The sequence below is a fragment of the Miniopterus schreibersii genome (assembly GCF_964146895.1).
Source record: "Miniopterus schreibersii genome assembly, contig: HAP1_SCAFFOLD_31, whole genome shotgun sequence".
NCBI lineage: Eukaryota > Metazoa > Chordata > Mammalia > Chiroptera > Miniopteridae > Miniopterus > Miniopterus schreibersii.
In genome coordinates, this window is record NW_027669848.1 from 28,488 (window position 1) to 45,254 (window position 16,767).

General features: G+C 41.8%; 1 protein-coding gene across 1 annotated transcript in view; it reads right to left on the reverse strand.

Moving 5' to 3' along the window:
- LOC308552027 (DNA mismatch repair protein Msh3-like) overlaps nt 1-16,767 on the reverse strand; it is a 52,985-nt gene that overhangs the window by 24,992 nt on the left and 11,226 nt on the right. The window contains exons 7-8 of the mRNA XM_081162991.1: nt 15,175-15,311; nt 12,883-13,049 (exon numbers count right to left, since the gene is read on the reverse strand). Of these exons, the coding sequence (XP_081019117.1) occupies nt 12,883-13,049; nt 15,175-15,311 (304 nt within the window). The remainder of the gene's footprint in view (nt 1-12,882; nt 13,050-15,174; nt 15,312-16,767) is intronic.

Sequence of the window (16,767 nt, forward strand, 5' to 3'; positions counted from 1 at the left end):
TCTGAGAGATTTTAGGAAAGTCCTAAGCATGAGGATGGAGAGGCCACTTTTACAGAAAAGCCCCTGGAAATGGCCTGGATGAGCTGCAGGTGGGGAGGGGCGGCGCTTCCGGGAATCACAGGGCGGGGCCAAAGGTGAGAGTGACGTGCTGTTGATTCAAATATGGTGCCTGCCTGCCGGCTGTGTGCTGGGAGGACTCGCCACAGGAGCCATGGCCTCTGCCAGCTCTTCTGCCTGGGAGGAAGCTGCCCCTCCAGCTCTTGCCCGGATTTCAGGCAGGTTAGTTCCTCCCCGAGTGTCCCGGGTCCTTTCAAGCTGCTGCCCGGCGCTGGGCTCAGAGGGAGCGTCTGAGTGAGTCTGTGCGCGGGCCCTTTAAGAGGAGCTGCTGGGGCTCCTGCAGCCTTTGCGACCCTCAGGGACAGTCCCCGCTGGTTTCACAGCCCGGAGTTGTGGGGACGTCTCTTCCCGGCCCTGGATCCCTGGGCTGGGGTCTCCTGTGGGGCTGGGACCCTCGCTCCTCTGGGAAATCCTCACCGCTGAGATTCCCTCCCGGGTTTAAACCACGGCACCGGGTGTGGGCCCGAGGTGAGTCTCTGATTCAGCCCCAATCCGCCCTCATCTCCGCCCCTCCTACCGGTCTCGGTGCTGCTTCAGTTCCCTGGTTGCAGGGCTTTTGTTCAGCCAGATTTCAGGAGGCTCTGAGTGATGGTGGTTCTGTGTTTTAGTTGTAATTTTGATGTGGTTGCGGGAGGCGGCGGGTGCAGCTGTTACCTACACTGCCGTCTTGTTTCTCCCACCGCTTGATCTTTTTAACAGCTGAAAAATGTTCCATAGTACGTGAAAGTCCTAACTTTTACACACTATTTATTACAACCATTTCTTTACTGGCAAATGTTCACTTGGTGCTGAAATTCTGTCACAAGTTGCTTTAAAACATTTTTACCTAAATAATAATAAAACATTACAAATGTATAACATCCCATTGTTGAAGAAAACATAATTTATTCATGCATTTTATATCTAGCAATAATGTTCTATAATTTTCTTCATGTTTTATGCAACTGATTGTACTCCCTCTTAGGTATAAAGGGGTGGGCAAAAGCAGGTTAATAATAAATAGTACAATAATTAATATATAATAATACAAGAATGAATTCTGTTTCGTGAACTCACAGCTATAAGCCTAATTTTGCCCACTCTGTATTATAGATTAATACTACCATAAAGGGAATCTTTTCTTCTATTATATTTACTAAAGTGTTATCACTACCATACATGAGCCTATCAATTTTTATATGTAACAACTATGCTGAACACTAATTGATTTTTTTGTAATATCTTTGCATGCATCAATGTCATCTGTAAATAAAACCTGTTTGCCTCTCTCTTACAATTTCTATTCCTCATTTTTTTTCCCTACCTCATTACACTATTGGCTAAGACCTTCAGGGCTGTGTTGAACGGAAGTAATGTTATCAGATGTCTTCTTACTGACACCAATGGGAGTGCTTCTAAAGTTTCAACTCCTAAGTGTAACGTTTGCTGTAGGTTTTGAGATAAATGACTTATTAGCCTAAGGCTTAGTAAGTTTCCCAGTTTGGGCAAAAAGGAAAATTTTAGCATAAAGGATTATTAAATCTTACCTAATGTTCTGTCTACATGTGTTAAAATGACCCTGTGGTTTCTCTCACTTAATATCTTAATATATTTTCGTATTTTCTGATGCTGAATGATTCTTGCTTTCCTGGGATATAATATCCTTGTCATGATGTTCCAGGTTGATCAAATTAAGTTATAAACCCAATTTCTTAGTGTTTTAATCTTTCCTCAGGAAATCTGTGCCAGTGTACCTGGCTCCAAAGGCTCTTCCTGTTCTACTACAAGACTAGGCAGGCATCGAGGATTCAGGAAAAATCTAAGAAGGAGGATTTTCTCCCGTCTGTGGTGCTAAAGAGGAATTTTCCACTTTGCTCCACTGGAGGGAGAGTGTCAGACTAACTACTACAACAAGTCTCCTATCAATTTTTATCTTGCTATAGACTCACTCCTGTAATACCTGGATTTTGAAAAGCTAGCGCAAAGTTATTATTTAGCAACTCAAAAAGCAAGGAATGACCTTACATGAGCTCCATGATGTTTTTGTACAAGTTCCTACAGTGAACACAGAGGCAGCTGGTAACTCAATTACTGTTCTAATTAAGGTTTTGCATAAGCAGGAAAGGATTTAGAAACCCATTAAATCTTATAAAAAAGGCCTTGTCAGTTATCTTTGAAGCTTTCATGGAAGTATTACAACAGTGTTAAGTTCATTGTTCTGCAAACTGTAAATTAAACGTCCTTATGCAAAGTTTTTTCACAAACCAGTTAGAGCTAAAATCTCATATCTGTGTTTTCCTGGATTTCTTAAATTGAAGATAGTTGAAACAGTTGTATATATAATGAGTAATATCCAACCAGAATTTTGTCAAACTGTATTTTAGTAAATTTCTACATTAAACACAGAACTGTCAATCTTGATTTCCTCAAACTGTATGTGGAACACCTACATCAGAATTGCGTGCAACACACAGTAAGAGCTCAGATTCCATACTTCAAATGTGTTCAGTCTGAACTCAGCAGGAAGCTACGGAGAAGGACAGCTTTTCATTTTTAACAGGGTTTTGCAGGGGTGATTCACAGGCAAACTGCAGACTGAAAACACCCGTCTACACAAACAATACTGGCAGCCATCCTAGGATAGGCTGCAAAGTAGAAATACAAATCTCCAAATATAGTCCATGTTTCAGCTGCTCCATCAAAGATGGGCAGTAAATACCTCTTCACCAAAAGAAATCAAAAGTCAACCATGGCCCTGGGCGGTGGCTCAGTTGGTTGGAGGATCATCCTGTACACAAAAGGGTTGCAGGTTCGATTCCCAGTCAGGGCACATCGGCAACCGAGTGATGTTTTCCTCTCACATTGATGTGTCTCTCTCTGTGTTCCTCCCCTCACTCCCTCCCCCCTCCCTCTCTCTCTAAAACCAATAAAATTATATCCTTGGGTAAGGATTAGAAAAAAAGTTAAAAAGAACAAAACAAAACCAAGTCAACTATGGTCATATAATTGACCCGGGCCTAACGTATAATGAAGACACCTTCTATTTCCCAGCCTCCAGGAGGCTGTCTGCTTCCCCCGGGCTGTGGTGGCGAGTCCCCTTCAGTGCTGGACGGGCCTAATACCAGGGTACGAGCCTCAGTCATTACATGAGGTAGCCACGCTGGACCGTTTTAAAATAAGATTTGTAATGAAAAAAAATTTTTCATACGTGACATGTCTCTCTGTTGCCAAATATGTTGTTTTTGAAATATTAAATGGTGATAAAACTTTCAACAAGTGTGGAGCGCACACTAAAAAAGGGGGGGACTTCAGACCCAATAATAACTTTTAATGTCAATGTGGTGGCTCTGGGGTTGAAGAACAGATCACTATAAAGACTCTGAACTAACATCCAATTGTGACAAACAAACGGCAGCTTACCAAGTCTATAATCTATGCTGACTTTAGAAACCATAATTTTATAGACAAAAAGCCTCTGGGAAACTCACAAGGCCTCTTCTGACAGTGTGCTGCTGCTGCTAATAATCCTGACTGCGTTCCAAGCTTCCTGGCTGAGTGATTAATTCTCTCCTTTGAGAACAGAATACAACAGAGGTGTAGACTGAATAAAAGAGACTACATAACATAGTTACAGTGTCTCTACTGTAGAACTGGGTATGAAATTAATTTCATCACCATTCATAGTAGGAACCACCACCCTTCTCTTAAAGACTAAGGGCTTTATGTGAAATTATAAATATAAAGACAACCACTAAAACAAAGGTATCAGAACCACCCCATGGACCACATAATGAAAATAGTTTTAAAGGTATAAAAATAGAAAACAAAACAAAATTATATGACCAGCTAATATCAAATATATCTGCCACATAGACAAATGTAAATTTGTTAAACTTGCCTATTAAAAGAAAATTTATCTCAGATTGGATTACGAAGGGGAAAAATAAAAGTTCTGCTACAAACAGGAGCACAACTTAAAACAAGTTTTGAAAGACTGAAAATAAAAGGATAGATGAAAAATACATTGCCCAGATGGATATACTAGGCAAATGCAAATACATAAAAAGAAATCAGGGAACAAGGTTTTATTATCAAGGATGATAGAATTCAGGGCAAAAAGCATTAAACAAGACAAAAAGAGGTACTTTATGATAAAAAGGGCACATAAGATGAAAACTTTTACCCCCATGTCCTCTGAAAATACTTTTAGGTTTTCAAACCACTGGAATCTACTACTTATTCAAAAGTTAAAATTTTTCATGAAAAGGAAAAAGAGAAAGGAAAGGAAAGAATGGATTCAGGGTTTACGCGGGAGCTCCCAGGAGCCCTTTGTGCCCTTTCCTCGGACCAGGAGGCTGAAGTCCTGGAATGGAGTGACGGGCGCCCTCTGCCGCCTGTAGGCCTGAGGGGAAGACAAACCCAAGGAGGAGAGAGAAGCGGGAGCCCCAAGCCCAGCCCCCCGGGCTCTAGCCTGCCTTCACGCTTCTCTCTTACCTGAGCCAATGTTAATTCACCTTTAAAATATTCACTGAGTGTCCACTAGAAAGGATTTAAAAAGAAATAGGGGTCCTTTGATGTCCAAAGAAAGAAGTGGACATAATCTAATGAAGCAGCCAGCTTCTCAGGAACATGGCCACCTCTCTGAAGCCCTCATGGCCCACAGTGGACCAAGGTGAGAAAAACCCAAAGTCTGATTTCCGCTAGTGAATTTGCTTCAGACCAAACCAACAGGCAGACAGAACACAAGTGAGAGATTCTGGGGACCAGGAGGATCCCCTCCCAGTCCTCCCCACCAAGCAGAGGGAAGAGGACCTTAGCCAAGTTACCACTGGGGCAGAGAAATTAAAAGCAAATTTAGGGCCAGGTCCCTGCAGGATTAAAAAGAGCTGAGGTAAAGAAACAGCAGGACCATGCCTGGAGGACAGGCCCGCTGGGGAGCGAGGGGGAAGCTGAGGATTTCCTCCCTCACTGTGTGAGCTCCATGGGCCTCAACAGAGGCCTAAGGCTCAGGAAGTAATCAAGCTTGCACAATGGTTGTGCTGTTCAAAAAACAAGAGATGGGGGGTAATATCTGGATATAAAAATTCTGTACTAGGTAAATTCATGTGTTGGTAAACCCTTCTCTAGCCTTTTCTAAACTTTAGGGTTTACTTTTTCCTACAGTGGTTGCCACCCTTGTGAGGTAAAGCTCTGTCAGAAACTTTCTGATCTGTCCTGCAAACCTGACAGAAAAGTACTTGAATCTGCAATGAGGCCAGGAGTGCTGCAAGCGCTCAGACCTGGGAGCCCAAAAGGAAAAGAGAAGGAGAAGGGGGAATGGGAGGCGCAGAGCCCTAGGGCCTAACGAGGCCGTTGGTCTGCCTGTAGTCCTGACCTCCCTGCTCTTCTTCCCTGACCCCGGGAATCTTCTCTAAGGATGAATTCCCCTGTAAGGATATTTTAAAATCTCCATCCTTTCTTAATGTCTCAGCCCATCCCAGTCCTGGGTCTCTCTCTACCACCCATCTGCACATACCACACCCCAGCCCAGTGTGTACATTCTTATTTAACAAGTGGGCCAGGCCCACCTCCTCTCCGATGCTTTCCCAGAAGGATGACCACAGGCTAGGATGGCCTGAGCTTTCTATTGGACACATGGGACTGCAGTTTGCAAAGTAAGACCTTAAGAAAGAGAGTGACTTTGTTTTTGGCACACAGGCTTTTTGTCAGAAACTTTACTGCCAGAGATAGAAACACAAACTGTAATATGCATTATAAAGGAATGAAAATTTCATAAGATATTAGCCAAAATGTCAACTATGCTATAAAATATTACTCCTTTTGAAATCCAGAAGCAGGAGTGAAGGAAGGAATGGCTGCTCTCCTGTGTTATTCCTAGAGGCCATACGACGTAGTGGTTAAGAGCATACACTTCAGAGCCAGGAAGTCTGGGTTGAATCCCAGTTCTGCCACTTAACTAGCTGTATAATCCTGGGCTCAACATCTCTCTGCCCCAGTTTCCTCATCTATAAAATCTGTATCAAAAGAATAGTAGATCCTTCACAGGGTGTTTGTGAACATTAAAGCAGTCAATAAATATGAAGCCCTCAGAATAGTGCCTAATACACAGTGTTAGTTATTGCTGTTATTATTACTGCTACTGTTGTGCTCAAAGGAGAAGGGAAAAGGGGGAGAGAGCTTTAGGATAAAAGTCACTGGGCAGGATGAGCACAAATAAACCACATGTCAGCAATAATGACTACTCTCAGCAGCTACCAAGGTATGTCTCTAACCGCACCCTTTTCACTCCAGGGTAACAGGGGATGAAGGTGGGGAAAATCTAATGTGTGATATTAGAAACCACAGCTCCTCCACAAAATCCCACCTCACCTACTTCTGATGCTTGAAATGATTTTAAATAGACACAAGGCATTTTCCTTTCAAAAGTTGAAACTAAAGGAGTTACTCAAAGGTCACTTAAATAGCTGTCTTCAAAGATGAGAAAACAAAAGACATAGAAAGTCCAACACTACATACTAAGGAGAAAAAGGAACTTCAACCCTTACTCACATACTGTGGCCAAAATTAAATAAAAATATTTAACAGAGTTAAAAGTAAAAGCTAAAACAATTAAACTTCTAGAAAAAAACATAAGAGAAAATCTTCATGACCCTGAAGTAGGCAAAGATTTCTCAGGACACAAAAAGCTCTAACTATAAAAGAATTAACTGATAAATTGGACTTCTATCAAAATTAAAACCTTCTATCCTTCCAAGGTCATCAAGAATTTAAAAGTCAAGCCACAGAGTGGAAGAAAATATTCACAATACATGTATCTGATAGTAGGTTTTTATTCAGAATCTAGAAAGAGTTCTTGCAGCTCAATTATCATAAGCAACTCAATTTTTTAAATAGGCAAAGGAAGATATAGGAATAACCAATAAGCACATGAAACATCACTGGTTATCAGAAAAAGCAAGCTAAAACCAAAACAAGATGCCACTTCACACTCATCATAATGGCTAAAATTTAAAAGGCTGGCAATATCAAGAGGTAGCAAAGATGTGGAACAACTACAACTCTCTTATCCTGCTGGTAGGGTGTATAATTGAGGCACTGCTTTTAAAAACTTAGTTTGGCCCATTCTTACACAGTTAAACATATACTTACCCACACAGCCCAGAAATCCACTCCAATTTACCCATAATAAAAAGATATGTCCATAAAAAGCCTAGTTACACATATGTTTTACAGGTTTTACTGAAAAATCCAAACACCCAAATGTTCAGCAAGTGAGTGGATGAACAAATTCTGGTATATTCATACAATTCAATTCTCCTGAATAACAGAAAGGAATGAATTACTGACATACTTAATAATATAGGTGAACTTCATGGGACCTATGCTGAAAGGATCTGGACACCAAAGAGCACATACTGTAATGATTCCATATATATGAAATTCTAAGAATCTAAAACATCCTATAGTGAGAAATCAGATCAGTATTTGCTTGGAGTAGGAGGTGGAGGTGGGGCTAAAATGACTGTAAAGAGGCACAGGGGCTTTCTCGGAAAATAGAAATGCTCTTCTTAATTGCTGGAGATGGCTACATTGATGTATATATTTGTCAAAATTAATTGACTCATCCACAGAAAATGCATAAACTTTATTGCATGTAAATCATACTTAATGTAATGAAAAATAAAGCTTCTGGTATTTGCCATATAATTTATAGCTGAAAATTTTCTATTAAAAAGAAATCTGAACAATTAGACTAACAAATTCCTGTGCAAATAAGTATTCCAAACACATTTTGGGGAGTAAGATTTTGAAGTATCTCATTTGAAGAAAAATATTTAACTTCATAAACTACACTCCAGATTTACATGCTTTGAGATAATCATAGTTTAAATGCATATATGTATATATTACATCATCCTAACACAACGTAAATTCTAAAACATAATTTATGGAAACACACCCAGCCCCAGCAGAGGGAACCACAGGCTGTGGAGTATGGAAAACGTCAAGCAGGGTTCTCAAGGCCAGACACAAACAGCATCTTACACTGGCTTGCACCAGAGACCATACAAAAGACTGGGAGTCCTAGCAGATCTACCTAATACACAATAACAAATCCAAACAGGCAGCCAAAATGGGGAGAAAAAAAAACAAGCCCCAAATGAAAGAACAAGAGAAGTCTCCAGAAGAAGAGCTAAATGAAATGAAGATTAGGAATCTATCAGATAGAGTTCCGAATATTGATCTAAGGATGCTCAACAGCATGAAAAAGATATGGAAACTATGAAGGGAATTAAGAACGACATGATATATCAAGATGGCGGGGTAGGTAAGAGCTGTACCCGCCGCCTCCCACAACCACATCAAAATTACAACTCAAATACAGAACCACAATCACTCAGAACCTCCTGAAACCTAGCTGAACAGAAGCCCTACAACCAGGGAACTAAAGAAGCATCGAGACGAGTAGGAGGGGCAGAGATGCCAGCGGATCAGGGCTGAATCTCGGACACGCAGCCAAGGGACCACCCCCATTGCGGAGATTTAAACCCAGGACGGACATCTCAGTGGTGGGGGTTTCCTGGAGGAGCAGGGGTCCCAGCCCCACAACAGGCCCCCAGCCCAGGGATCCAGGACGGGGAAGAAAAGTCCCCACAACTTCAGGCTGTGAAAACCAGCGAGGACTGTCGCTGATGGTTGCAGAGGCTGCGGGAACCCCAGGCTTTCCTCTTAAAGGGCCCGTGCTCGGCCTCACTCAGACGTGCTCCCTCTGAGCTCCAGTGTCCAGCAGCAGCTTGAAGGGAACCTGGGACATTTGGGGAGGAACTAACTTGCCTGAGATTGGGGCGAGAGGTGGAGGGGTAGCATTCTCCCAGGCAGAAGAGCTGGCAGAGGCCATTGCTTCTTTGGAGAGTCCTCCCCCCACACAGCCGGCAGGCAGGTGCCATATTTGAATCACCAGCACCTGATTCACACCTTTGGCCCTGCCCCTCCCTACCTACAAGCTCATCCAAGCCATTTCCAGGAACTTTTCTGTGCAAGTGGCCTCTTAAGCCGTATACTTAGGACTTTCCTAAAATCTCTCAAACAAGCAGCAGCTCACCTCAGCGTGCCCCATACCTCTCGATAAGTGGCCTCAGGCCAGGCACTAGCGGCAGACTGCACTGGTTCATACTTTGGCCTCTCCTGGACACCTCAAAGCCCAGCACAAGGAGCAGCCATCTACAGAGTGCTGTGTAGCTCATGCTGGGTGGCCCTGGGCAGAGCATAGGCAGAGCCTGACTTTGCACCTCCCGGGAGGCCCCCAGAGACAGCACACCTGGTGGTCAGCTTCAACCATGCTGGATTACAATCCTACCACATCTATGAGTGACACACTCAAAGGGTGCACTCGATGAACACCAAAGCTCCACTGAAGTAAATCCTGCTCCATAGGGGTGTCTCCAGCACAGCAGCTCTTTGGCTGTAGTTGCAGCTGATCCTCACAGCTGATTGGCCGGGGGGTCAATGCCTCCCAGGGACACCAACAGCAACCAAGGCTCAACTACAATAGGACAGTGCATACAGCCCACACAGGGGAGCACCTAGAAGGCCCAGCTCAGGTGACTGGGGAGGCTCATCCACTGGGCCCTACAGGACACCTACTACACCAAGCCACTCTACCAATTTCAGGAGACATGGCAGCTCTACCTAATACACAGAAACAAACACCAGGAAGCAGCCAAAATGCGGAGGCAAAGAAACATGTCACAAATGACAGAACAGAAAAAATATCCAGAAAAAGAACTGAAGGAAATGGAGCCAAGCAAGCTACTAGACACAGAGTTCAAAATAATGGTTAAAAGGATGTTCAAGGATCTCAATAACACTATTAAGGAAACTGGTGAGATCATCAATGACAGAATAAGGTACCAGTCAGAAATGAAAGCTACACTAACTGAAATGAAGAATAATTTACAGGGAATCAACAATAGAATAGAGGACAGTGAGAATCAAATCAGAAATTTGGAACATGAGGAAGCAAAAAACATGCAACCAGAAGAGCAAAAAGAAAAAAGAATCCAGAAATATGAAGATAGTGTAAGGAGTCTCTGGGACAACTTCATGTGGCTCAACATTCGCATTACGGGGTACCAGAAGGAGAAGAAAGAGATCAAGAAATTGAAAACCTATTTGAAAAATAATGACAGAAAACTTTCCCTACCTGGGGAAAGAAATAGACTTACAAGTCCAGGAAGCATAGAGGGTCCCAAAGAAGAGGAACCCAAAGAGGCCCACAGCAAGACACATCATAATTAAAATGCCAAAGGTTAAGACAAAGAGAGAATCTTAAAAGCAGCAAGACATAAAAGCAGTTAGTTACCTAAAAGAGGTCACCCATGTGACTGTCAGCTGACTTCTCAACAGAAACCTTGCAGGAAAGAAGGGAGTGGCAAGAAATATTCAAAGTGATGAAAAGCAAGCACCTACAACAAAGATGACTCTACCAAGCAAAGTTGTCATTTAGAACTGAAGGTCAGACAAAGAACTTCACAGATAAGAAAAAGCTAAAGGAGTTCATCACCACCAAGCCAGTACTACATGAAATGTTGAGGGTTCTTTTTAAGAAGAGACTACTGAACAAAATAAACTGACAAACAAAATAGACCCAGAGACGTTGAAGCATACAACAGACAGTCATATATCAGAGGGAAGAGGGAAGGGGGGGTCGAGGGTGGGAAGAGATTAATCAAAGAAGTTACATGTATATATGCATAACCCATGGACATAGGCAATAATGGGGTGAAGGCCTGGTGACGGGGTGGGAGCGACGTGGAAGGGGTCAATGGGGGGAAAAATGGGACACGTGTAATACTCTTAACAATAAAGATAAATTAAAAGAAAACAAAACAAATTAAGGAAACTTGATGTGAAATTTTTCATCTATCCGATTGGCAGAGATTATTTAAATTATCACCCCAAATGCTGGCAAGGGTTCAAACAAGTCTCCTATACTATAGTGGAAATATTACTTGAAGTTACCAATTCTAGCAAGCAATCAAGAACTTTAGCCTGGCTGGTGTGGCTCAGCTGGTTGGATATTGTCTGAAAGGTTGGATATGCACTGAAAGGTTGCCAGCTTGATTCCCGGTGAGGGCACACGTCTGGGATGCGGGCTCGATCCCTGGTACAGGGTGTGCAGGAGGCAGCCAATCGATGTTGTGCTCTCATATCAATGTTTCTCTCTCTCTCCCCCCTCCCTTTGTCTCTCTCTAAAAATCAATAAAAGAATCTTTTAAAAAAAAAAGAACTTTATAAATATTTATATCCTCTGACCCAGGAATTCCACTTTTAGGAATTTAGCTTAAGGACATCATTGGAAACACACACAAATATTTCTATGCATGGATATTTATTATAACAATATTTGAAATACTAGAAAAAAAATGCAATATAACAAAATAGGAATGGATAGGTTATGATCCATTTATATGACTGAATGTTATGTAGTCATTTGGTTTTCATGAGCACTCACTGAATATTGGCAGATCAAGTGATGTTCTCTAGGATTTGCTTCAAGTAAATAATCCAAGGAAGGAAGGAGTAGGGTTACAGATGGAGTGAGATTGGCTGAGTTGAGAAATGTTAAAGTTGGTTGATAGGTTCATGGGGGTTCACTACACCATTCTGTCTAGTTTTGTATATGTTTGAAAATTCCCATAATACAGAAAATAATATATGGGAAATTTTAAGTAAAAAAAAATAACAGGATACAAAACTGATTCAAAACATAAATCCAAGTTCATAAACAGAAAAAGATGACATACATACAGGGGAAAAAGACACTAAAATGTTTAACGGTAACTATCTCTGGGCTGCAGTATTTGACATATTTTTATCTTTTTAGTAACTCCTAACTTTTCCTAAATAAACACAGGTTCATATGATCATCAGAACAACATATTATAACAGCTACTTTGAAAGATGTTCAAGTCCAATTAAAAAGGCACCTTCCTAACTCTAAGAACAAAAAACATACAGAACTTCACTTACTCAGTTAGTTTGATTTTCTAACCGATTTGTTATCCTGCGAACGGAAACTCTTCACGGGCTCTCCTGCACAGCCTCCGGTCCAAAGTCCCCAGTATATGGACCTCTCCTCCCTGGAGCCCCAGCCCTTTGCAGTCCCTTCTCCCACCACACTCCTCCAGGAGGCACCTTCACAATCGTCACTTAATACACATTGTGCTTTGTGAATCTAGTTAGCTGTGTACATATCTGTCTCTCCAGTTGGGGTATAAAGTCTGCCCGGCACCAACCACAGCCACATCTTCCTCTCTCCGCCACAGTGCCCGGCATACCGCCTCATAAAGAAGAGGTATGACCTTAGATCTCATAAATAAGAGTCATGGGCACAGCCACAAATTGAAACTTACGGCTTAGATAACGCATTTTCAATATTATATAAACTTCCTAAGAAATGAACTCTAAATTATCTCCAGAAATTGAAGATTAATTACCAACTAATATCATTAACCCCTTTTAACAAAGCCAACTTCCACAGTCCTACATGAAGTCCTCCATTACAGGCAAATCTGTTTTTCTTAAAAGCTTTTTTTTTTAATTCTCACCCGAGGATATGTTTTCATTAATTTTTTTAGAGACAAAGGAATAGAGAGAGAGAAACAGCAATGTGAGAGAGACATCCATCGGCAGCCTGCTGTACACACCCCGAGGGGACGAACAGCAGCCCAGGCGTGCAGCCTGGCCCGGAGCTGGACCACACCTCTGTGCACGCCCACTTACCTGGCCGCTGTGACCCTGTGGATGAGCGACTCCGTCTGCTCTGACAACTGTGATGGGAGCAGCAGCTCCACCGGCTGCAGGCACAGTATCCGAGTTTCCAGCTCTGAACGAGCAGCAGAGTCCTGGAAACTATCAAACACAACCGCTCCTGTGGCGGGCTGCACGCCCTGGAAACAGATGAAAACGTAAAGACTCTTAGTGAGTCAGGTCCACTAACATCCAAACTATGCTAAATGAGATTTTAGAGCAACACCAAGTCCAAGTCCTCCTGACCTATCAAACCTGAGAGAGTGACTGTGACAAGTCACCAAGCCCTGTTTCCTCCACTCTAGCAGGACGACGCCAGCCTGCTTCCCAGAGGGTCGTCAAAAGGTCCCAATCCGAAAACAGACACGAAGGCTTTGTCAGCTATAAAGCACTGTACAAACAGCGGTCGTCGTCACTAAAAGTAACTAAGCGACATGTTCCTAGTAACCTGGCCACAAGAGTAGCAGTAAATTACTAATCAATGATATAAAGTTAATAAATAAAAAGTATAACTTTAAAAAAAAATCAAATATAACAAACTCTGAATGTACCCCAAGGGGACAATCCATCCAGGGACTAAGCATGATAATTAAAAGCCACCCCTATCACCCCAAGCCAGTAACAGCAAAGATAAACTAGAAAAGATCACGGTTTAAAACAGGTGAAAAAAGTTCTTAAGTGATTTTCCCAAGGTCACAGGGCGATACAGGGGCAGAGCCAAGATTCATGTAGTCTGACTCCACAGGCCACACTCTTATCCACTACGGATACTTAAGAAATGTATGGGGCTAGTTACAGACTGTATTAGCTAACAGGGAAAATAACCAGTCCCCACACTTATACGTGGCTGATGGGAAGTCGACTGACGCAGCCGCTTCTGAAACAGCCTAGCACTTTCTAGGAAAGCTGAAAACATCCATACTCCACAATTCAGCAATTCTTCCCCTAGGTATATAGTCCTGAGAAACTCAGACACATGTACAGAAAGGTTTATAGCAGTGTTCTTAGTAAAACCAAAAACTGGAAAGAACCCACACGTACGTCAACAGAAGACTGAATAAACTGTAGATCATAAAATGAAACACAGCACAGCAACTGACAGTGGAAGAACTCCAGTGACACACGTAAGTAAACCTTGTACACAAATAGTACTTTCTAAACAAAAGCAGCAAGACCCCCCAAAATACATACAATATGTTTACATCTGTGTGAAGTTTAAGGAGTAAAACTGGAAGCAAGGAAATTATTCCCATAGAAATCTGGATTAGTTCCCTCTGGAGGGAAGGGCCCTTCTGCAGGTAGTTCTATTTCCTGACCTCAGTGGTAACTCACATTACACTGTAGGTACGTATCCTCTTTTATGCATTTTTCCTCTTGAACACTTCATAATTTTTAAAAATCTTTCATTTCTCGGTTCAAGCAACCTCCTTAATTCTAGCCCAAAGGACTTCCTCTAGTGCCGAGATGGCTGGACTAACGTACATTAGTAACATATGTAAGTTTATCTCCCACTCTACAAACCATTTATAAAGGCCATTTATAGAAGTTCAAGTAACAAATTTATCAGCCAAACAAATACCCCTTTGCTTTTTTTAATCAGAGAAATGGTCTATATTGTAACATCTGCAACAGACATGGGAGCCTAACAGTTCTGAAGGGCCCTAAAAAGTCTAAGATTCTGAGCAGAGTCCAGGAAGGTCTGTAAATGGGCAAATTTACTCAAAAATTGCCAGAAGGCAAGATCAATAAAACTAAGACTCGCAAGTTACATGTATTTGGAAGACTGGTTGTAAATATTCATAATATTAATTAAATATGAAGTTTTGTATTGGCCGACTACATTTCCCCTCCCTTACCTATCCTTTCCTCCAATTCTACATACAACAATCCCACAATCATCTGTATTCCATTTCAAACCTCTAGGAAGTCTGTAAAACCCTTTGCTATCCATGCATGTGCTGGTTTGGTGTTTTGTCTTGCTATCTGTATTTGTTCACACCCACGCCTATCACCATGTCTGTCTGCAACCCTAAACAACTAGAGCACAGGAACAGAAACTACCTTGACCTCTCCTGGCAGAGCGCCAAGGAGCCATATGAGAAAACTGAAACTAGTGATCTAATACAGAAATTATGAGGAAATGTGTGTTTTTAAGTACGATTACGTGAGAGCACACTTCACCAGACACCCTCCTCACAAACCACGTGATTACTCCTATTTCCAGACCCGACATTGTCGCTCATCCTTCCCCTACAAGGCACTCACCACAACTCCAACAAAAACGTTCCCCTTTTTTTTGTCCTTAATGTTTTCACAGATGCACAGAAGACAGCCACTGGAGGCGTCAGTCACCGTCTCGTCGGCATGGAGAGCGTCACCCAGCTGGGCCAAAGGGCTCACATGTAACAATGATTAAAGAAGAGTATACACTCCATTCCCATGAATATTAACTGTGTTTTCCTTTAAATTAGCGATTCATTTTTCCAGGCATTTTTGCTCTGTGCATAAATCTTCCACACAGCATTAACTGTTCTGATTCACTCTGGTCATAGTTCCATGAGGACCAACAACTATTATCTTCTCACTTCCAAAGGGCCTAGGAGAGATCCTCAGACCTTGTGGAAACCCAAATGTTATCTGATGCTGAGACTTGAATCTTTAACCATCTCCTAATGTATAATTCCGTAAATCGAAGGGTGAATACACTAAAATAGTATACATTACTTTCCTCCTTTAAAGTGCATAATAGTTCTCAGGAGAAAAGAAAACCAAAAAAGGAAATAGCCCAGCTGGCGTGGCTCAGGGGCTGCTGAGTGTCAAGGAGATCGAAGTTCGATTCCTGGTTGGAGTACATGCCCAGGCTGTGGGCTCGATCCGGGACGGGGGGGGGGGGGGGGGGTTGCAGGAGGCAGCTGATCCATGACTCTCTCATCATCGATGTTCCTATTTCTCCCTCTCCCTTCCTCTCTCTGAAATTAATGAAAATGTATTTTTAAAAAAACTATAGAAAAACGCGCAAAAAAACAAAAAAGGAAACAGAAACATACATTCATACATGTGTATGTGCATGTGTGTGTATACGTGTGTGAATATGTGTTGAGTCCATCAATTAAATTCTCAGGGATAAATGCTGATTTTAGACAAGGTCAGTCTGGGAACATCCAATCTGGGCATCAGCAGAGGAGCTATCGCAGTAGCAGAAGAGAAGCAGAGAGGAGAACTGTTTTAGGATTCCGTTAAGAGACTCAAGTTCAGGCAAAAGAAACAATAAAATTACCAGAGTCTTACAGCCTCATCAGCGTGGAGTACACAGAACTGTTCATGGCTTGGGGCTCATCTTGAGTGATAGCCATTCCCTATTCATGATATTAATAAAACAAAAGTCTTCACCATTTGGACAGAATCTGAGCAGGTCTCTAAATATGCAGGTTTGTAATAACCTGAAACAGAAATTTTACTTTCATGCAGTATCACTTAAGACTTCACCCTTATATCCTTTCATCCCGAGATCTGACTCCATCTCATATACATTTGAAAATATATCCTTATTTCATTTTATACATAATTATTTGTTTTTAAAAAATTGACAGAATTTTATGACTTTTCTATTAAAGTCCTCTTGCTTTAAATAACTCACTGAATTTATGAATGGCCATAAATTTTGGGGCAATCATTGTGCACACTAAGGATTCTTAAAAAGTGAGAAAGCTTCACCTATAATCCACTCTCAAAAATAATACAATTTTCATGAAGCTAACAATTAAAGAAGATGGACTATATTCCATGAGCAGTTCACTGTGTGTTGACTTCGTGGTTTTCTTTTCTCATTTTGAAGTTAGGAAGTTATTTTTAGGTCCT